The sequence below is a fragment of the Scyliorhinus canicula genome, chromosome 1, assembly GCF_902713615.1.
Source record: "Scyliorhinus canicula chromosome 1, sScyCan1.1, whole genome shotgun sequence".
NCBI lineage: Eukaryota > Metazoa > Chordata > Chondrichthyes > Carcharhiniformes > Scyliorhinidae > Scyliorhinus > Scyliorhinus canicula.
This window is the reverse complement of record NC_052146.1, coordinates 70,380,678-70,404,237: the sequence shown is the minus strand read 5'-3', so window position 1 is coordinate 70,404,237 and position 23,560 is coordinate 70,380,678. Positions and strand designations below refer to the sequence as shown.

The 23,560-nt window shown below is 48.1% G+C and overlaps 1 protein-coding gene across 1 annotated transcript in view; it reads left to right on the top strand.

The window, feature by feature from the left end:
- cdc45 (CDC45 cell division cycle 45 homolog (S. cerevisiae)) overlaps positions 1 to 23,560 on the top strand; it is a 116,229-nt gene that overhangs the window by 21,607 nt on the left and 71,062 nt on the right. Inside the window, exons 4-6 of the mRNA XM_038792973.1 lie at positions 2,007 to 2,144; positions 4,570 to 4,716; positions 13,868 to 13,926. Coding sequence (XP_038648901.1) covers positions 2,007 to 2,144; positions 4,570 to 4,716; positions 13,868 to 13,926 — 344 coding nt within the window. The remainder of the gene's footprint in view (positions 1 to 2,006; positions 2,145 to 4,569; positions 4,717 to 13,867; positions 13,927 to 23,560) is intronic.

Here is a 23,560-nt window from a genome sequence, read left to right as displayed (position 1 = left end):
TGGCGTCTGCTGTGGACCTGTTGCAGCGGTAGGTGAACTGTAGTGGATCAAGGCAATCCGGGGGGGGGCTGGAGTTGATTCATGCCATGACTAACCTTTCGAAGCACTTCATAATGATGGATGTCAGAGCCACTGGATGATAGTCATTAAGGCACGTGCTTGGCTTTTCTTTGGACGATGGTCATCTTGAATCAGATAGGGACCTCAAATAGTTGTAAAGAGAGGTTGAAGATATCTGCGAATACCCCCACCAGCTGATCCGCGCAAGACTTGATTACTCGTCTGGGTACCCCATCCGGGCCAGTGGCTTTCCGTGGGTTGACCTTTGAGAAGGCTGCTCTGACATCTGCAATGGTGATCTCAGATACAAGTTCTTCCGAGGCTTCTGGGGTGGAGGGTGTGCTCTCGCTGACCTCTTGTTCAAAGCGTGCATAGAATGTGTTCAGCTCATCAGGAGGGGTGCATTGGAGCCGGCGATTTTATATGCCTTCATCTTGTAGCCAGTTATGTCTTGCAGACCTTGCCATAGTCGATGCGGGTCTGTGTGGCTCGCCTGGGACTCGAGCTTGGTCCGGTACTGTCTTTTGGCATCTTTGATGGATCTCCTTGGATCATATCTGACTTTCTTGTATAGGTCAGGATCGCCTGACTTGAATGCCGCAGACCTAGACTTCAGCGAGCAGTGGATATTCCTCTTCATCCAGGGTTTCCGGTGGGGAAACACGCGGATTTGCTTCTTCGGCACACTGCCTTCTACACACTTCATTAATGAAGTCAGTTACTGTAGTGGCTTACTCGTTCAGGCTGGTCGCAGAGTTTTTAAATACTGACCAGTCCACTGACTCTAAGCAGCTCCGTAGGAGATCATCCGATTCCCCAGACCAACAATGCACAACTTTCTTTGACGGATTCTCCCGCTTCAGCTTTTGCTTATAAGCCGGGAGCAGGAGCACAGCCTTGTGGTCAGATTTGGCAAAGTGTGGGCGGGCGATAGAGCGGTAGGCATGTTTGATATTTGTGTAGCAGTGGTCCAGGATGTTTGGGCCTCTGGTGGAACAGGTGACGTGTTGGTGGTAACTTGGTAGTATGCTCTTGATGTTTCGTTTCAACCCTATTTGTGGTGGTGAATATTTCATCCAGCGCGATTTTTGCGTCCCCATGGGGTGGGATGTAAACTGCCGTTAGGATTACGGAGCTGAACTCCCGCGGATGGTAGTAGAGTTGGCATGAGTTAAAGCTTGTAATCGAACATTGTCTGCTATATATAGAAATACTCTTTGTGCTGTGTATGTGACATCAGCATTTGTACCTGGATGGAAAATTGGTGATAGTTCAATGACCTCTTAAAAACCCTGCTTTTGACATAATCTTTTGTTTCCCTGATTCTCCTGATCAGAGTCCACTTTTCCTCCTGCATGTGAACCAATCTGGGATGGTTTCTTTGTTCAAGGGGTGCAGAATAAATTTTGGTAATTGTAGCAGATAACAAAAGTCAACAACGACTTGTATTTATACAGTGCCTTTAGTCTAGAAAACCATCCTAAGGCACTTAACGGGATTGTAAAGGTTGATACCGAACCAAAGATCAAGATGTTAAGACAGCGAACTAAAAGCTTATTTGAGGAGGTAAGTTTCAGGGCGCATCTTACAAAAACGAGCGAGGACGAGAGGTTTTGGGAGGAAATTCAAGCTTGGGCCTAGATGGCTGCAGACATGATGGCCAATGGTGGGACCAAGGAAATAGGGGATGCACATTCCTTAAGGAATTCAAGCAATTGAATTTCTGGAGAACTCGAAGGCTCATTAATTCTATGATGCTGTTTGCATGTTTCAAGGTGAGAGGCTGTTTTATTTTTGTAGGTACGTGAGAGCTGGCTGAGTGAGTAAGCTGTGCGGTTTATTTTCTGCATATAGATGTATTTACATGTAATATTGTGCTTCTGGCACTAAATCCACCTGTGCCTGCAAAAAACAAACCACTGAATCTGTAACTTTCCTATTTGCAGTTCAAGTACCTTGTGTTGATTAATTGTGGTGCTAATCTGGATCTTCTGGAGACATTGCAACCTGATGAGGATACTGTTTTCTTCGTCTGTGATACCCACAGACCCATTGATATCGTTAATGTCTATAATGATACGCAGGTATGTCTATCAATTAAATTAGTTCTTCAAGCTTGTTATAAACTGATTTTTATGGACTTCGAATTGAATTTTACTCCCGGCCCTACCCATGTATAATGTTTTCTTTGGCTTGTTTCTAAGGGCTTGTTTTGCAGAGCAGGACAATTTCCTACTGTTTCCATGTTCTGCATTAAAAATTGCAGGTAATAATAATAATATTATTGAGGAATTATTGAGGTGAGGAATGACTTGGACCCGATACAGTGTGAAGCTTTCTTCTATTGTGCCCTAGAAATGTGATCCAACCCCAATCTTGGAAGAACATATTAACTTCATTGATATTTTGTATATTTTAAACACCAAACTTTATTTGTGACCTTTTGCAATTATTCTTAATTTCTACCCTACTGTAGGACTTTTCAATAGCTTGATGTATTCCGAGAAACAGAGAAAACTACAGATTGTTAATGTTGCATGTAACACTAGTGGCCCCCTTTTCTTTGGAGCTTGGTTTAGGTATACTTTCAGGAACGCATCCAGGATTGCAGATGGAACAACTTTATGTTAATTGCTTTTAGTTCTGAAATGTCCAAATGGCTCCTCTTTTCAAAGAAAAGCAATCACAACTTAAACAGTAGCTTTAAATTTAAAATCTCGTTTTTGATGCTTTCTCAGTCATACGTTCTCTCTGGTGTATATTTCCTCCGCTCCCCAACCCCGCCTTGCGCGCACACGCTCTCCCTCTCTCTCACACACATGCTCCCTCCTCTCTGTTGCGTATGCACACTCTCCGCTCGCTCTCTCTTCATCGTCCGTGCTTCCCTCTTGCGCTCTCTGTCACATGCACACTGTCTCTCCCTGTCAGGACTGGCCCTTTCTCCGTCTGTCTCTCTGTGTCACTCTAGCTCTCTGCATGTGTTTCTCGCTATTTGTAGAGTACTTTTGTGTACAATGTGTTTCTTTCCTTGCTGATGAAAGCTTACACTATTCTCTTGAGAACGTTGAACAGACTTGCAACAGACCTGTAAATATTTCCAAAAACAGTTGCTGAGACTTCCTGGCTTTTGAATAACTTGTTGATCACATTTGAAAATTGCTGGCTGCCGTACATAGAACTGAACAAATCAGTTTGTTCAAAAATAGCTTGCCATTTTCCTCAGAGTTTTGCACAGAACCAAAGGAAACTCAATATTAATAGTTCCCGCAGATCCCCTTCCCCCATCTGTCTGTACCTACTTCATTAGAACAAAGAACAAAGAAAATTACAGCACAGGAACAGGCCCTTCGGCCCTCCCAGCCTGCGCCGATCCAGATCCTTTATCTAAATCTGTCACCTATTTTCCAAGCATCTACTTCCCTCTGTTCCCCGCCCATTCATATGTCCAGATGCATCTTAAAGGATGCTATCGTGCCCGTCTCTACCACCTCCGCTGGCAAAGCGTTCCAGCCACCCACCACCCTCTGCGTAAAAAACATTCCATGCACATCTCCCTTAAACTTTCCCCCTCTCACCTTGAAATAGTGACCCCTTGTAATTGACACCCCCACTCTCGGAAAAAGCTTGTTGCTATCCACCCTGTCCATACCTCTCATAATTTAGTAGACCTCAATCAGGTCCCCCCTCAACCTCCGTCTTTCCAACGAAAACAATCCTAATCTACTCAACCTTTCTTCATAGCTAGCACCCTCCATACCAGGCAATTAGTATTGAGTTAGGCTGATCCAAATACTCTACTAGCAGCTTGTTCTTGAACACCTTGGGATAGAAATTCAGCTTGGATTGTTGTGCAAATCTTGTACACAATGACTGGTTTTTAACCCCATGGAACCTAATACCAGCATTACACCATTGCCTGAAATGCATTTCTGCTGCTCTGTGTAGTAGTGTGATTGAATTTAGAGGAACAACCAGAAGCAAATATGGTAACTCCTGTCACAGGATTATCATCCCACTGAGTTCTCCAAATTCCAACAGAACAGGAATTCAGGAAAACAGACTGGGCATCCAGGAACATTTTTTTTTCATTCATGGGCCAGCATTTGTTGCTCGTCCGTAGTTGCTTGCTAGGCCATTTCGGAGGGCAGCAACATTGCTGTGGATCTGGCATCACATGTAGGCCAGATCGGGTAAGGACAGCAGATTTCCTTCCCTGAAGGACATAAGTGAACCAAGATGGGTTTTTGCAACAATAGAAAATGGTTTCATGGCCATCATTAGACTTTTTAAATTCCAGATTTTTATTGATTTCAGGTTTCATATCTGCCATGTTGGGTATTAAACCTGTATCCCCAGAGCATTATCCTGGGTCTCTGGATTTCTAGTCCACTGACAATGCCACTGCTTTTAGAACATGTTGTAGGCAATTCTACTTTGGGATTCGATTCAATGTTGCCTGTCTTTGGAACTTAACAGCAGCTTACATATTTACTATGTTTTGTCCTTAAGGTTAAACTGCTCATTAAACAGGATGACGATCTTGGTATTCCTGCATATGATGACCTGTTCAAGGATGAAGATGATGAGAATTCAGAGGATTCTGGAAATGAAAGTGAAGGGTCAGAACCTTCTGGAAAGCGCAGGCGATTTGATGAGGTAAGAACAGGAATCCTATTGAGTGCAAGCATTTACTGTAAAAGTTGTTCTGAGGATATATAGTGCTGGTGGTTATTATGGCAGTTAAAATGTTACAACCAAACTGAAATCAAGGTTGTTCTGAAGTGTAAACCTCTTTAAAAAGTTCAGACAGTTGAGGTTGTGCACTGCTATACATTTCTCAAAGAATCTTCAGCCTGCCCCAGCCTTGGGTTTATTAGAATATTGTGGTGTTTGTGCCTAACAGTACAGTTTACTGATCACAGCACATACTGACATGCATATAGATTGCCCATTGACTCATGGCTACAACTGTTTCTTGTGAATTGGAGCAGTAGGGAGCCTGAAAGTACTCATTTAAATTGCAAGTGTATTTTTTTTAAACAAAAGAACCATTGAGTCAGCAGTTTGTTTCCACAGAGATTAGAGGAAAAGAAAACAAACCAGGGCTCAAGGAAACAGGAGTAGGCCCCCGAACCTCAGCTACCGTTCAATTAGATTACGGGTAATCTATATCTTAACTCCATCTATCCAACTTGGGTCTTCAACCCTCAGTACCCTTGTCTAACAACAATCACCATTGACCAGAACTTAACGGAACAAAGAACAAATAAAATTACAGCACAGGAACAGGCCCTTCGGCCCTTCCAGCCTGCGCCGATCCAGATCCTTTATCTAAACCTGTCTCCTATTTTCCAAGGTCTACTTCCCTCTGTTGCCGCCCGTTCATATACCTGTCTAAATGCCTCTTAAATGATGCTATCGTGCCCGCCTCTACCACCTCCGCTGGTAAAGCGTTCCAGGCACCCACCACCCTCTGCGTAAAAAAACTTTCCACGCACATCTCCCTTAAACTTTCCCCCTCTCACCTTGAAATTGTGACCCCTTGTAACTGATACCCCCACTCTTGGGAAAAGCTTGTTGCTATCCACCCTGTCCATACCTCTCATAATTTTGTGTACCTCAATCAGGACCCCCCTCAACCTCCATCTTTCCAACGAAAACAATCCTAATCTACTCAACCTTTCGTCATAGCTAGCACCCTCCATACCAGGCAACATCCTGGTGAACCTCCTCTGCACCCTCTCCAAAGCATCCACATCCTTCTGGTAATGTGGCGACCAGAACTGCACGCAGTATTCCAAATGTGGCCGAACCAAAGTCCTATACAACTGTAACATGACCTGCCAACTCTTGTACTCAATACCCCGTCCGATGAAGGCAAGTATGCTGTATGCCTTCTTGACCACTCTATCAACCTGCGTTGCCACCTTCAGGGTACAATGGACCTGAACTCCCAGATCTCTCTGTACATCAATTTTCCCCAAGACCCTTCCATTGACCATATAGTCCACTCTTGAATTTGATCTTCCAAAATGCATCACCTCGCATTTGCCTGGATTGAACTCCATCTGCCATTTCTCTGCCCAACTCTCCAATCTATCTATATTTTGTTCTATTCTCTGACAGTCCTCCTTGCTCTCTGCAACTCCACCAATCTTAGTATCATCTGTAAACTTGCTAATCAGACCATCTATACCTTCCTCCAGGTCATTTATGTAGATCACAAACAGCAGTGGTCCGAGCACGGATCCCTGTGGAACACCACTAGTCACCCTTCTCCATTTTGAGACACTCCCTTCCACCACTACTCTCTGTCTCCTGTTGCCCGGCCAGTTCTTTATCCATCTAGCCAGTACACCCTGAACCCCATACGACTTCACTTTTTCCATCAACCTGCCAAGCTGCATAAATACTGTGTCCACAAGAGTGGGCCAGAGATTGCATATTCTGCAGAAGGTGACTCCCCTCCGAACTTCCCTAAACCTTTCTATAAGCCAGGAGTTTGATAGAATACTCCCCATTTATCTGGATGAAATCAGCTCTAATAACACTCGAGAAACTCAAAATTACCCTGGCCAAAGTAGCCTGCTAGATTGACTCCTCGTGCACCACTTTAAGCCTTTATTCCTATCACCACTGCAGCAACATGGTTTCAGTCTGTATCACCTACAAGTTGTATTGTAGAAATTTGTCAGGGTTTCTTCAACAGTACCTCCCAAATCCATGCCCTTGCCGCCTAGGATATGAGCAGCAGGTGCTCGGCAACACCACCACCTACAAGTTCCTCACAAAGTCACGTACTAGCCTGATTTGGAAATATATCACCGTTTATTTATCATGCCTGGATCAAAATCCTGAAACTCCCTACCTAACAACACTGGTTGCAGCGGTTCAAGAAGATGGTTCACCAGCACCTTCTCAAGGGTAGTTGGGGATAGACCATAAATATTGCATTTACCAGTGATTCCCTAGTTTGATTTTTAAAAACAAATATTTTTATTCTCTCATTTTCCACAAATATACACCCAATAACAGATAACCAATAATATACATAATCCACGGTCATCCCATACATAATCACCAATAAATCATACACTCAACCTGCCCCCCCCCCCCCCCCCCCCTCCAATGTTCGATGGCATCCAATTCTTGAAAGTGCATGATAAACAATGCCCATGAATTGTAGAACCCCACTATTCTTCCCCTCAGCTCAAACTTCACCTTCTCGAGCGTTAAAAATTCCAGCAGGTCCTCCCGCCATGCCGAGGCACAGGACGGAGAAGCTGACCTCCACCCCAACAGGACCCACCTTCGGGCAGTCAGTGAGGCGAAGGCTAGGACATCTGGCCCCGCATCCGCCTCCAGCCCCGTCTAGTCCGACATATGGCTTCTAGGCTCCTGGTTCGAACCTCACATGCACCCGCGATCTCCCACCAATACCCCTCCAGTTTCGGACAGGACCAGAACATGTGAACATGGTTTGCGGGCTCCCCTCCCCACAGCACTCACACACATCCTCCACCCACCTCAAAGAGTTGGCTCATCCTCTTCCTCGTGAAATGCACCCTTTACAGCACCTTCAACTGTATCAGCCCCAACCTCGCGCACGAGGTTGAGGCATTCACCCTCCAGAGCACCTCACACCACAGTCTGTCATCCATGCATTCCTCCTACTTCGCTTTAATCCCCTCCATTTATACCTTGTTCTCCCCCAGAATCACCCCATAAATCGCTGACACCACCCCCCTCTCCCCCTGCTGTCAATATCTCCTCCTGCAAAGTGTAGGCCGGCACCATCGGGAAGCTCTGTACCTTCTTCCTGGCGAAATCTCGGACCTGCAGATGTCTATACATCTCCCCCTACCGCAGCCCATATTTCTCTCCCAACACCTCCAGCCTCGCAAACTGGCCCCCCAGAAACAAATCCTTTAATACCCTAACTCCCCTTTCCTCCTATCTCTGAAAACTCCCATCCCACCTCCCTGACTCAAACCTAGGGTTCCCCCTAATCGGCATCTCCCTTGACCCGCCCACAACTTAAAGTGTTGCCTCAACTGCCTCCAGATCTTCAACATTGCCATCGCACACCCTGAATATTTACCCGGGGTCATTGGGGGTGGCGCTGCTGCCACCAACGCCCTCAGCCCCGACCCACTTCACAGACTTCCCTCCATTCAAAAGCACGCGCCTGATTTGGAAATATATCACCATTTATTCATCATGTCTGGATCAAAATCTGGATCAGAACCTCCTCTTCCTCAGCATTAATGCTCACTTGGCTTAACCAGTATATGTGCGGATTGAAGTCACCCATGATCACAATATTGCTCATGCTATGTGCTTCTCGCATTGTCTAAATAATACCGTGCTCCACATTACCATTACTATTAGGTGGCCTATTAACAACTCCAACCAATGTCTGCTGTCCTTTGCTGTTTCTTAGCACCATCCAAACAGATTTCACACATTGTTCGAATCTGAGATCATTCCTGACTACTGTACTGATCCCATCCTTTGGGTGCAGCTCCACCTCCTTTCCTTTCTTGTCTGTCAGTCCTAAACGTTGGATATCCTTAAATATTCAGTTCACAGTCTTTGTCGCCAGGCAGCCATATTTCCATAATGACAATTATACTGATTTACTTATTTTTGTGCCTTTAGACCATCTATCTTGTTGCAAATGCGGTGCGCATTTAGGTAGTGCACCCTTAACTTTGTCGTTTGACACCATTTTCCATTTGACGCTTACTCTATGCTTTGCTATGTTTCTCCTGCCTTCTAGTCCCAATGCTACTCCCTGTTACCAACTTTTCTTCCTTCCAATTTGAGCCTCCCTTCGCGTTTCCATTCCCTGACAAGCTAGTTTAAACTCACCCCAACAGCACTAGCAAATCTCCCTGTGAGTATTTTTTTTTAATATATATTTTTCCATTTATAAATTTAGAGTACCCAATTATAATTATTTTTTTTTCCAATTAAGGGGCAGTTTAGTGTGGCCTATCCACCTAACCTGCACATTTTTGGGTTGTGGGGGTGAAACCCACACGGACAGTAATCCAGGACCGGGATTCGAACTCGGGTCCTCCGCGCGGTAGGCTGCAGTGCTACCACTGCGCCACGTGCTGCTCTCCCTGTGAGTATTTGTAACCTGTCCAGCTTGTACAGGTCCCACCTGCACTAAGTCAATCCCAATGTCTCAGAAATCTGATGCCCTCCCTCCAACACCATTTCCCCAGCCATCTATTTAATTGACCAATCCTCCTATTCTTATGCTCAGTGGCACTTGGAGTAATCCTGAGACTACTGCTCTGGAGGTCCTGCTCTTCAATTTCCTTCCGAACTCCCTGAAATCTGCTTTCAGAACATCATCTTGCTTATTCTGATGGTGCCAATGTAGACCACGACTTCTGGCTCATTGCCCTCCCCCTGAAGGATTCCCCGCAGCTGCACCATGATGCATCCCTGATCCTGGCATCAGGGAAGCAGCACACCATCCTGGAGTCACGTTTGCTGCCACAGAAACGCCCGTCTTTGATTCCATGACTATGGAATCCTCTTATCACTATTGCCTTTCCATTCTTCTTTTTTCCCTATACAGCTGAGCCACCCGTGGCGCTATGGGCTTGGCTCGCTCTCATCAGCTTGCAAAATGGAAAACTGATTAGCAAGTCGTGTGGACCAGTGATTTTGAAACGTTTTCCCGGGACCCACTTTTACCACCCAACCAGCCTTCGCGCCCCACACCGGCCGGCCTTCGGGTCCCATGCCGGCCGGCCTTCGCGACCCACCATTATTGCTTACCTTTAATGCGACAGGTGAGCCTGCTTAGTTCTCGCGATCTCACTTGTTCTGCTATTCAATGTTACATTTCTGCTGACGATTTGAGTTCTTGCTGCATCCTTTGAAAAAAATCAAGAGGTTTGTCTCCAAACTTGCAATGCTTACTCTTCAAATGCCTTTGAAGCTTTCAGGGTTTTAAACTTTCATTTCCAGTACTTCCCTGCATATAACACACATGGGCATTGCATCCTGATTTGCATTGGCAAAATTAACAATGCCGTACCTCAAGAAATCATTTTCTCCTGCTTTGTTCCCAATTTCAGTTTCTTTTTAATTGTTTATCCATCAAAGGCCCTGGAGCTTTGGATGCAGCTCCAGCGCTGCTTTGTCCTGCTGTGGACTCTTTTTAAAAATTATATATATTTTTGTTCTCCTCTTTCACATTTTCTCCCAAATTTACACCTAACAATAAACAATAATCAGTAACGAGTGTAATGTTAATCCCCATATCAATAACAACGATCCCATCCTCCCACCAACCCCCCAAACAACTGCCCGCATGTTAACATAACCAAATGACATCAGGAATCACCCATAGTCACCATTAACACATACAGTCCCTCTCCTCCCAATCCTCCCAGACCCCACCCCCCCAATGTTCGATGTGATCCAATTCTCGAAAGTGCATAATGAATAACGCCCATGAATTGTAGAACCCGTCCGTCCTTCCCCTTCAGTTCAATTTGACCTTTTCAAGCGTCAGGAATTTCAGCAGGTCCCCCCCCGCCAGGACACAGGGTGGAGAGGCTGATCTCCGCCCTAACTGGATCCACCTTCGGGCGATCAACGAGGCGAAGGCTACAACATCTACCTCCGTGCCCGTTTCCAACCCCGGCTGGTCCGACACCCCGAATATGGCCTCCCTACGGCCCGGGTCCAGTTTCACGTGCACCACTTTAGAGATTACCCTAAAAATCTCCTTCCAGTAATCCTCCAGCTTTGGACAGGACCAAAACATATGAACGTGGTTTGTGCCCCCTCAACGTTCACACACATCTTCTCCTCCCTCAAAGAGCCGGCTCATGGTCGTTCTTGTAAGGTGTGCTCTATACACCACCTTCAGCTGTATCAGCCCCACCCTCTGGAGCACCTCACACCTGAACCCCTGCCGTGGACTCTCTTGAGCAGCTCTCTCTAGCAGGTTCAATTGTGAGATCCTGGCCTGTTTGTGTCTCTGGTACTCTCCTCCTTTATTACAAAATGACCCATCCTCAGGTCTTCACACAGTCCTGTTGCTTGCCCGCTAGCAGCTATAATACTGAGGAACTTCTCCATGATTTCACGCCTGGAGCACGTGACTTCAGTGTCCGGAGCGTGTGACCTGCTCTCTGCCACCGCTTCTGGCGGGAAGAATCCATTGATTTAAAACAAAAAAAAATGGTCCTAGGACAGCACACTGATGTCAGGAGGAGGCAGTCTGCCCCACTGGGCTTTTGTCCTGCACTCTGCTAGATCCGGCTGAGGGGGCATGCATGCATTTTTAGAAGCCTGACGCGGCTCTTAGGCACTTCTTCTTGCGATCGGGAATGCTGCAACGGATCGCTTCGCAACCCTGCTGACATCCACATGTGACCTATCCACAGTTCATGACCCCGAGTTTGAAAATGGTATAGACACGCGGGCCTCCTGCGCTACCTGCCTGCTGTTGCCTCCTTGACTTTGGGGTGAACCACAAGCTGTTTCTTATATCGACCAAAAGACCACAAAACCAATATGTTAGCTCAAAAACACAGTTTATTAATAACACAAGACTTGTATCTCTATGCAATAACACACGCAGCTCCGTAATAAACTACACCTAACGACTAAGATGACCTTTACTTAACTTCAAGTGACCGGCACTGTGTGAGATAAGGCCTTTATCCGGGTCCACGTGGTCGGTTTGGAAGTGGTTGGGTTAGTCTCAGCTGGGTTTGTCCTTCAGGAATGGCCGCGGGTCCTTGAACTTGGTTGTTCTGTTGCAGTTGGTCGCACACAGGCCGGTCGCAAAAGAGATCAGTCTTTAGTGCGCAGGGCTTTTTATCCTTCATCTCTTTCGCGCCCTTTTGGGCAGTCCTTACTCCGGGTCCAATGGATCGATAGGGTTCTCGATCACTCTCATCGATCTCAGCCAATTAGAGGATGGATACCTCTATAGCTGGGTGGGTCCTAGCTATCATTGTCTCAGGCACATAGGCCTTTCCAAATAAGGGGCGGGGAGGTGGCGCCGGTTAGTCTGCTACTGTTGTAACTCCTTGATTCAAACTCTATTGTCCTGAGGGAAATGGTGATCGACTCTTAATGGATACAAGTTCAAGCCAAGTCTGGTTTCTTTGCGCAATACACAGAGACTGTGTGGGCGCGATTCTCCGCAAATGCGGAGAATCGTAAAGGCTGCCGTGGGACAGGCCGTGACCCACGGCAGCCTTCACGGCCACTTCTGGGGCTGATTCCCCCCTCCCCTCGGGGGGGGGGGGGGGGGGGGCTAGGAGCGTGATCCCGTGCGTCACGGCAGCGCGGCCTTGACAGCGGTCATCAAGGCCACACGTCAAGCGTCGCGGCGGATGACGTCAGCCGCGCATGCACATGTTGGACAACGCCAACCCGCGCATGCGCAGTTGGCGTCTTTCTCCTCAGCTGCCCGGCAAGACGTGGCGGCTTGATCTTGCCGGGCGATGGAGGGGAAAGAGTGCGTCCGTTTTGGTCGGTGGGCAACGATCGCGGGCCTGTCCCCTCCCGAGCCCAGTCGTGGTGCTTCCGTGCCAATTGAGCCTCTAGATGCCCCAAACGGGCATCTGGCGCCTGTTTCACGACGGCAGCAAGCAGGTGTGTTTGCTGCCATGTTGAAACAGGCGTGAAGGCCCGGCCCGTCGGCCCCGGCCCATCGGCCACGTGGCGTGAGTCGGGCGTTTGGGGGGGGGGGGGGGGTGGAGACTATAGCGGGAGGGCGTGAAAAATGTCGGGAGGCCCTCCCGCTATTCTCCCACCCAACGGGGGCGGAGAATCGTGCCCTGTACCTGTCTGTCCCAAATTGACCATAATTCTCATGGTCCTTTGCAGGTGGCCGTTTTACATGGCTATTCTGCTTGTCTTGGATTGCCTGGGCCTCACCCATTCACTCTCTGGCTGTATACTTTTTTTAAATTTAGAGTACCCAATAATTTTTTTTCCAATTAAGGGGCAATTTAGCATGGCCAATTCACCTACCTTGCACATGTTTTTGGGTTGTGGGGGTGAGACCCACGCAGACACTGGGAGAATGCGCAAACTCCACATGGACAGTGACCCGAGGTTGGGATCGAACCCGGGTCCCCGGCGCTGTTAGACAGCAATTCTAACCACTGCCCCACCATGCCACCCTCGGCTGTACATGTCAAACCTGCAGTGTGACTGCCTCCCTAAACGTGCTATCCACAGTATAATGATTTTGGGTGAGCAAGGAATGGAGTACTACAAGTAGTTTCATCGTCATTTGGCGAGAGAGAACATAAATCAGGAAGAGTTTCTATCATCAAGCACTGTTGAATATTCATTGTTTAACTGTCAGGGTAATTAGATTGGCCGTGTGTGATGCCCTGAACACTAATAGCATCATGATTCCTGCTGTTAGGGTTGCTGACTCATGAACAATGATTATTTGAGTCAGTTTCAGAACACTTGTGATGTCTGTGCAACAATATAGCACTCACCAAGACTAAGTACATCAAGGAAAGAAGCACATTGAAAACGTAACAGCTGAAGTGGAAACTTTGTTTCACACACATTCATGTAGGATGATAGTACTCATGAGAAAGCTCAGTTTGATCCCGTCCTGCACCGTGTAGCATGGAGAACTTTGAATTCATTCTACTTATGTGATGCATTATTTGGTATATATATTTATGAAATCCTTCTGAGTCAGAGGAAGTTGAACCCTTCAGAACGTCTCCTGATTAGTTTGTGTTGATGAGTGTGGTGTTGCAATTCAAAAGAACATTCTGTCTTCTAGGTGGCCATGGAAAGGAGAATAGATCGAAATCGTCAGCGGCGAGAATGGGAGGACCGCAGGTACTGGCCACTGTGATTCAACTTCATATATCAATTTGTTTGGACAGTTCGAAAAACAAGTTAGCATGTTCTGTAAATATTGAAATGCATAGTTTAATCAAAGGACAGCTTACTCTTTGCTGTGCCCCCCCCCCCCCCCACCACCCAGAACTGCGAAAGTTTTCTTATAATCTCTGCTCCCTTCATGACAAAATTTGGCATGATGGCCAAAGGTGGGAATCTAGTTTGGAATTTTGTCCCTGGGATGTTGCTGGGCTAAAGGCTAAAGAATTTCCTGCTGATCTTTGTCAGGAACCACATTTCCATTCATTCCCATCTCGTGAATGCCCATTAATCTTTATTATTGTCACAAGTAGCTTACATTTGCAATGAAGTTACTGTGAAAGCCCCGAGTCGCCACATTCCGGCGCCTGTTTGGGTACAGTGCAGGAGAATTCAGAATGTCCAAATTACCTAAAAGCACATCTTTCGGGTCTAGTGGGAGGAAACCGGAACACCAAGAGTAAACCCACGCAGACACGGGGAGAACGTGCCGACTCTTCACAGACAGTGCCTCAAGCTGGGAACGAACCTGGGACCCTGGCGCTGTGAAGCAACAGTGCAAACCACTGTGTTGCCGTGCCATTAAAAGGCCAACTTATTGGAACTATGCACCCCTCCAAGTTAAGGGCCACACTAGCGGATAGTTAGAACTATCTGTTTCCTGACTGTGTATAAGTGGCATCCACTTTTAGGGGCCATGCTGTTGGGCATATTGATCAGACTGTCTTGGGCCTATGCGGGCTATTTAGCGGGCTTTGAATGGCAAACCTGTGTTGGTCCCGGTCGTGGATGCAGGAAGGCCTCTCGAGGCAGATATGATTGTGCACAGTATGGTGTGCAGGGTGTGGTCAGTCATCTAAGGAATTTGGTCTTGTGGGTTAAAGCCACGGTACTGTGAGGCAGATTGCACAATCATGAACAGGGGAAGAATTTGCATCCTGTGACAGTAACCCGGGGCCTGGATTGAATCCAAGTCCTCGGAGCCATGAGGCAGCAGTGCTAACCACTGCACCACCATGCCACCCCTATGCACAACACTGGATGATGTGCCCATGCTATTCCTCCGTTGAGGTTACGGTGAAGACTAGTTGATTTGAGCACAGTTCTCCTCCTCGATGCAGGGGAGACAAACTCTTATTGTCATTTTCAACATTTCATGAAGTCATCGATCTGAAAATGATAATAGAAGATGCAGAAGTCAGCTTGAAGCATAACGATGGGGCATCGTTTGAAGGCACACGAGCCGAGGGAACATTTGGTTGTTATATAATGGGATAAGCATTCCACGAGCACACATCCTTAAGCAGCTATACATAATGCAGTCCTATCAACCATGACGGAAAATGTTAGTGGCTGGGCCAGCACGGTAGCACAGGTGGATAGCACTGTGGCTTCACAGCGCCAGGGTCCCAGGTTCGATTCCTCGCTGGGTCACTGTCTGTGCGGAGTCTGCACATTCTCCCCGTGTGCGTCGGTTTCCTCCCACAGTCCAAAGACTTGCAGGTTAGGTGGATTGGCCATGATAAATTGCCATTCATGACCAAAAAGGTGAGGAGGGGTTATGGGGATAGGGTGGAAGTGAGGGTTTAAATGGGTCGGTGCAGACTTGATGGACCAAATGGCCTCCTCCTGCACTGGATGCTCCATGTTCTCTGTTCAAGAGGCTAGAACACAATTGCACGAAATGTTGCACTCATATAAGTGTGACAGGAACTTAGCAAGGCAGCTCTAAGAAGAAAAACATCCAATAATTGTTCACGCTTGAATGCCTGAAGACTGAGCTACATTTGAGCTGCACCATCCCTCCAAACCCAGCTTTCATGCACGATTAATGCAGAGGCTGCATCTTGATACTGAACACAAGATGCTATCGGACATTAGGACACAGTGATCTTTAACACAACAACATGGGTAACACAGTTGCTCCACAGTTCCACGGTCCCAGGTTCGATTCCGGGCTTGGGTCCCTGTCTGTGTGGAGTCTGCACGTTCTCCCCGTGTCTGCGTGGGTTTCCTCCGGATGCTCCGGTTTCCTCCCACAGTCTGGAGACATGCAGGTTAGGTGGATTGGCGATGATAAATTGCCCTTGGTGTCCAAAAAAAAGGTTAGCTGGGGTTACGGGGATAGGTTGGAGGTGTGGGGATAGGGTGGGGGTGTGGGCTTAGTAGGGTGCTCTTTCCAAGGGCTGATGCAGACTCGATGGGCCGAATGGCCTCCTTGCGCATTGTAAATTCCATGATTCTATGGACGCAAATTTGAAAGTTAAGTTATCTTCGTACTCACAGAAATGTTTCATCAGGATCATTTTTATTCACTCATGAACCTGCACTTATCGTAAACCTACCAAGTTTACATCCTGCATTGCCATCGCATTTGGGAGAGACGTGGCTCATTCAGTTTTGACGTAACAGTCATAATAACTTAGTCCCCTCATAAACACTGATAACCACTCAGGAGATGTGCTGGAGCATCACTTCCCTGCTATTAAAGTACTCAATATTGTCAATCCTTGGTATGAACCCTAAGACGTTACACTGTTATATAATAAAATCCAAAATTGATTGGTGTTCTGTTACTTCAAAAGAGGAATTTCTCAATTAATGCGAGGAAGCCATTCAGAACAAAGTAGCATCCACACATGTATTGAACATCACACACGAGCAGACGTTCAAAATGTCATCAGTGTGGAACCAATTTACATTGCTTAGAGTCATTCATTGGGGGAGTGGGAACCATTAAAGGAGTAATATTGTGCCTTAATAGTAGAGACAAAATAATGCTTTTGGGAAGCATGAAAGGCTATGGTGCTCGGTGACGATTAATACTTTTATAAAAACCTCACAGTTATGAAATAAAGGCCATTGCAAAGTCCATTTGGGTGAAAAGATACCCAACAGGGGTGACGGTAAACACATGTACAAATAGCACGCCTCAGTCTTGCAGCATCAGGATAATCGCTAACCTTCCATAAACAACTCTCATGTGGTCACATTAGGTGAGCCTCTGATGCAAGGGTTACATGCGCATTGTCCAACCATTATTTTCATCTCGGGAGTCACTTTATTCATGTCACTTAGGTGGAACTAAAGACAGTTGACTGTGATAAGATTGAGTGAGACCACATAAAACTGAGGGACAAGATTCAGGCAATTTAGGGAGCGGAAGTAGCATTTGGTACCCTTGAATGAATGTGGGATATTGCGTCACATCCATGAACCATTTGTCACAGACAGGAGGGGGTTAATTTAAACAGCACAAATTTCTACTCTCACCACCCGTCACAAACAGAATCATGTTTTTGATTTGCTTCCCCCTTTATAACTGGTAGTATATTTCTCAACCCCTCAGTTTTGCTGTGATCCAATTTTCTATTAATAACCCCACAGCAAACGCTAGATAGGATGAACTCAAAGGGTCAGTTTATTTGCACACACTCAAAACACGGGAGGAAGGTCGCCACATTGCCTCCTTTGCATTCATACAATAAAAGAGGGATAGAGAGAGGACTTCAGGTGATGACATGTGGGTAGAGGTCGAACGTTTTGTAGCTCCCGCTTTCGTTTTTTTGGCCCTGTTCACCTATTGGGGAAGATTTTATCTGAACGGTTTTCAGTAAAGTTGTGGTAATCAGATGTTGAAAGCCCAATGGAAGAACACGGGATGAAAAAGGAACGAGCGCTAGCCGCCTGAGAGCTAGAATTCGGTGCAGACTGCTGTGGGAGGGGAGATGGCGGGACAAGCAGGTCGGGTGGAGCTACGCCCATTACGGTGGACATGCTGGCCGAGGTGATGGCGGTGGAGTTTGCGCGGCAGTTTTCAAAGCATTTTCAGCAGCATGGAAAGGGAATGCTCAAACAATTGTTGGACGATATGTTGGCCCTAATAAAGGAGACTCTTGGAAAGACATTGCCGGCAGTGTGGGAGCATGGCGAGGTGTTGGAAGGGGGTCGAGGAGGCATTTTCGTGGCACAGCGACCAGTTCGCCTTGTTGGAAGAGGAGCTGCGGAGGTTGGAGGAAAGTAATAAACTCAGAGCAAAAGTGGAGGGCCTGGAGAACAGGTCAAGGTGGCAGAATCTTCGGATCATGAGACTGCCTGAGGTGTTGGTAGGCCAGAGGCCAACGGAATACTTTTCGGAGATGTTCGCCAACTTGTTAGGGTGGGGAGGAGAACACCTCCATCTTTGAGCTGAATAAGGCTCATCGGTCACTCTGGCCGAAGCCAAAGGTGAATGATCCACCAAAAGCTGTGATAGTCTTTTGGGTTTGGAACGAGGTTTGTGGCATGGGTCCGATTACTGTGTACGTCCCCTATGGCAAGTGTGCGAACAAATGAGATGTGCTCAGAGTATTTCAGGTTGTATGGGGCCGGCGAGGCAGGGGTGCCCGCTGTCGCCATTGTTATTCGCATTGGCAATTGAGCTTCGGCTGAGTGGCGGATTGTGAGGGGGGTACGCAGGGAGCACTGTATTGATTTACGCGGACAATCTGTTGCTGTTTGTGTTGGACCCGCTGGAGAGTATGGGTAGAATCATGGGTTTGTTGAAAGGTTTGGGGCCTTTTCAGTCTCCAAATTAAACGTCGGGAAAAGCAAGGTTTTCCCAGTGAATGCTGGGGGGTGGGGGAGAAACTTAGGGCTCTGCCATTTAAGGTGGCATGTGAACAGTTTCAGTATCTGGGATCCAGGTAACGCATGAGTGGGCATATGTGGGATCTGACAGGTTTGGTGGAGGAGGTCAAGGGGGATCTTAAGAGATGCGATACACTGCACTTGACATTGACGGGTGCAGTTGGTTAAGGTGCTGCCAAGATTTCTGTTTGTGTTTCAGTCCCTCTTGATTTTTCTTCCCAAAACTTTTTTCTGGAAGGTGGATGGGCTAATCTCAGTATTTATGTGGGCAGGGAAGTTGCCGAGGGTGCAGAGGGCCCTGCTGCAAAGGCAGGGAGGGTGGTTGGCTCTCCCGAACCTGATGCATTACTATTGGGCAGCGAATGTGGAAAAGGTGGGTGGCGGGGCGGAGGAGAAGGCAGAGTGTATCAAGCTGGAGGAGGAGTCCTGTAAGTGCTGGAGTTCGAGGGCTCTGGTGATGGCCCCGTTGCCGCTGGCTCCGAGGAAGGATACGGTTATTCCGGTGGTGGAGTCAACTATTAAGATCTGGAATCAGTTGAGAGGGCACTTTAAATTGGGCCACATGTTGGTGCTGGCACCACTGTGTGGGAATCATAGGTTTAAGCCGGGCGGCGGGGGTGCGGATATAGGTGATGGAGGGGGGAAGGGCTGTTGGGGGTCAGAGATATGTTCTCATAGGGAAGTTTGCGGTGCTGGAGGAAGTATGGGAGCGGTTTGAGGTATCAAGGGGGACTGAGTTCAGGTACTGGCAGTTGTGGGACTTTGCGCAAAAGAAGCTGCCTTCATTCCCCCAATCACGCTACTGGAGAAAATACTGCTTCCAGATGAGGTGGGGGAGGACAGAATTGGGGATATATATGGGTGGTTGGGAGAGCAGGGCAAGGCATTAGTGAAAAGGATCAAGCGGAAATTGTAGGAGCTGGGGAGGGAGATAGGATGGGGACTCTGGTGTGAGGTGATGTGGCGAGTGAGCTCAACCACTTCCTGTGCAAGGATGAGTTTGATAGAATTTAAAGTGGTGCGTAGGGTCCACATGACTCTGGCTCGGATGAGTGGGTTTTTCTTCAGGTAGCAGATGGGTGCGAGAAGTGTTGGTGCGGGCGGGTCACTCATTCCCACGTTTTGGAGATGTGAGGGGTGGGGAGCTATTGGGAGGCGGTGTTTGGGACCCTATCGAGGTCAGTAGAGGTTGAGATGAAGCCGGACCCTATGACCTTTAGGGTGTCGAAGGTGCATGAGCTCCTGGAGGGGAAGGGGGCCAATGTCGTGGTCTTCACCTCTCTGATTAGCCCCCAACAGATTCTTTTGAATTGAAGTTTGGTTATGCCACTGGGGTTGTGATTTGGATGCAGATTATATGTGTTTCTCCGGTTGGAGAAGATCAAATTTGCCTTCAGGGGGTCGGAAGAGGGTTTCGAGTTATGGTGAATGCCGTTCATGGCACCATTTGAGGAGCTGTTCATTGCAGGGTTCGTTTGGGGGGGGGGGGGGGGGACTAAAAGGGGAAAAATGTACAAACTGTGTATTTTGTTTTGATTAGATGTAGAATTGATGTTATTAATTGTGTTTGGAACAAAAAAAGGGGGGGGGGGTTGTTGGCAGCATTTATGAGGAGCTGGGGGAGCAGACCTGTGGCGGTTCTTACATTCAAGAAGCAGAGAATATTCCTTTTTTTTGCCAGCACATAATCGAGGATTGATTTCTTTATTATGGGCAGGTTGTTGTTGTCGGGGGTGAGGAAGACGGAATACTCGGCGATTTTCGGATCATGCTCCACACTTGGGAGGTATGGTCCTGGAGAGGAGGCCTGCCCAGTGGCCGGCATGGAGGTTGGATGCGGGGCTGCTTGCGGATTGGAGTTTTTGTGTGAGGATGGCACAGGTGATTGATGATTATGTGGGGTTTAATAGGAATGGGGAGGTCTCACCATTGGTGGTTTGGGAGGCACTGAAGGCTATGGTAAAGGGTAAGAGCATCTTGTATAATGTGCAGATGGAGAGGGAGGCAACTGAGGAGTGGTAGCAATTGGTAGATTGAATCTTGGAGGTTGATTGGAAGTAGGCGGAGGATCCCACTGTGGAGCTTTTTGTCAGTAGAAAAGAAAACTGCAGACGCAGTTTGACCTTTTGTCTACAGGGAAAGCCGTACGTCAATTGAGTCCGGCGAAGGGTGTGGTGCACAAGCACAGGGAATAGGCCAGTCGCTTGCTGGCGTGACAGCTCCGCAGGCAGGCGGCCACCCGGGAGAGTGTTCAGATTTGGGGTGGGATGAGGGGGTTGGTGGTGGCGCCGGAGCAGGTGAACAGGGCATTTGAGAGTCCATAAGAGATTATATATATCCCCATGTCACTAGCAGGGTCTGGTGAGGGAAGCATTCCTGGTATCTGGGAAGATCCTGTCTATGGGTGTAGCTACATTGGATGAGGTGCATATAAGTTGGGAGGGGAAATTTGGACCTACTTTAGATGAGGACGTGTGGGGTGATGCCCTTCGCAGGGTAAACTCCATGTCCTCCTTTGTACGACTCAGCCTAATTCAGCTCAAGGTGGTTACATAGGGCTCACCTAGCTAAGGCCAGGATGAGTGGTTTCTTTTATGGAGTGGAGGACTGGTGTGAGTGGTGTTCCCTGGGGGCAGCTAATCACACCCATATGTTTTGGCCATGTTCCAAGATGTCAAGCCTTTGGGTCTCCTTCTTTCACACCATGGGCGGGATTCTCCCTTACCCGGTGGGGTGGGGGGTCCCGGCGTAGCGGAGTGGCGCCAACCACTGCGGCGTCGGGCCTCCCCAAAGGTGCGGAATTCTCCGCACCTTTAGGGGCCAAGCCCTCACATTGAGGGGCTAGGCCTGCGCCGGAGTGGTTGACACCACGCCGACTGGCGCCAAAACCGGCCCCCAAGGCCTTTGACGCCCGGGGCTGGCCGAAAGGCCTTTGCCAGTTCGCGCATGTGCCGGTGCGTCAGCTGCTGCTGACGTCACCACTGGCGCATGCGCGCTGGGGGATTCTATTCCGCCTCCGCCATGGTGGAGGCCGTGGCGGCGGCGGCGGAAGAAAAAGAGTGCCCCCACGGCACTGGCCCGCCCGCCGATCGGTGGGCTCCGATCGCGGGCCTGCCCACCGTGGGGGCACCCCCCCCCCCCCCCCCCCCCCCGGGGTCCGTTTGCCCCGCTCCCCCTCCCCCCCCCCCCCCCCAGGACACCGGGGGCCCGCTCGCGCTGCCGCCACCAGAGGTGGTTCAAACCACGGCGGCGGGAGAGGCCTCTCAGCGGCGGGACTTCGGCCCATCGCGGGCCAGAGAATCGCCGCAGGGGCCTCGCCGATCGGCGGGGATGTCGGAGAATTTCGCCCCATGTCAGCAATTCTCAACATTGATCTGGAGCCTTGTCCTATGGTGGCCATTTTCAGGGTGTAGGACTCACCAGGGTTACGGACTGGGGTGAAGGCAGATGTTCTCGCCTTTGCCTCATTAATAGCCCAGAGACAACTTCTGCTGGAATGGAGATTTCCTCCTCCACCCAATGCATCGGTCTGGTTGGACGACCTCATAGAATTTTTACATCTGGAGAAGGTCAGGTACTGTCGGGAGTCGGTCAAGGGGTTCTACCTGAGGCCATTCATTTCCCACTTTAAAGAATTAGTCACCATCAGCTGTTAGGCGAGGAGTGGGGGGTGTGGATTAATTCTTATTGTTGGGGCAAAGGTATTTCTTTCTTGGGTGGGATTTATATGGTTGGTTGTGTTTTTCTAATATTGCATTTTGTAACATCCGCTTTCTGTGTTGATACTGTGTTTTTGTTTTTGCTATAAATGGAAAACTTTTAATAAAAATATATTATTTTTTTTAAAAAAGAAATTGTCCATGTGTGGCTGGGCCTCACTGGCTTGTTGGGGGAGCCCGATCTCTCTTTAAGCACAGGAATGATCCCTATCCTTTTCAGCCAGCTCTGCTGCCTCATACAAGGAGAGCATTCAACTTCAGTGTACCCCCTTCGGTCATATAGCTCTCCCTTTACCTTGGGAAATCTTGCACTGAATAACGACAGATGGATTGACTAAGCAGTATGGGTGAAGGAACAGTCCAGAAGCTTGCACGCTGGCTGTGTGCGAAGCCCTCGCCAATGACTGAAGAAGATGTCATTTGCAGGATCTTGCATAAGATGGCGATCTTAAAGTGGCAGACTGACATGCAGGGCTAATGTCCCATCTACTGGTAGTGTGTGACATTCCTGTGGACGCTAATTCTTAGACTGCCCAGTGTCCTTATGAGAGTGTGAGTTTGGAGTGAGGAGAAGGTCCACTTAACCTAGCAGATCAGATCATTAATCCTTTTCGTGCACTCCAGGGCGGTCCTTTTTTGTGACAGATGGGTGCTGACCTCCCTGGTAACCTCTCAGTCACCGTGGTCAGGTTGGTTGACACCCTCGTCCCATTCCTCGTCTTTCCTGTACAGCTAGGAGGAGAATTCCCAGGCAGGCCTCGCTGAACCATGGTGCCAGAGGGTTTGTTTCTTTTTGGGACCATTGCGACAGGGGGTGGATATCTTTGCAGGTACTGTTTAAATATGGTGCCATTACCTTCGACCCCATGAGGTAATGGCGAGATTCATCGAGCTCCTTGTTATACACAAATAATGAACTGAGAAGTGGAAGATCTGGCGTGAAAAGCCACCCTGCTGCCCAGTGGGAATCACACCAACTTTCCCATGTGCCACCCAATTGGCCTCAATTTATGGAATTTGAGACAATGGAGAGACAGGATATACAACATACCTTTAGATACGTGACTGAGTTTTCTAACCAGCATATCTGGACATCGACTGGGAAATTACACACACTTCGCCAGTTATGTGGATCAGCACAAGTTACATTGGTCTTGGCTGAATGCTTCTCATTGTAATTTCAAATGAATAATAACTTGTCACATTTAAATCTGGTGTCGACTGGGGGGTCAAGGTTGTGAGAG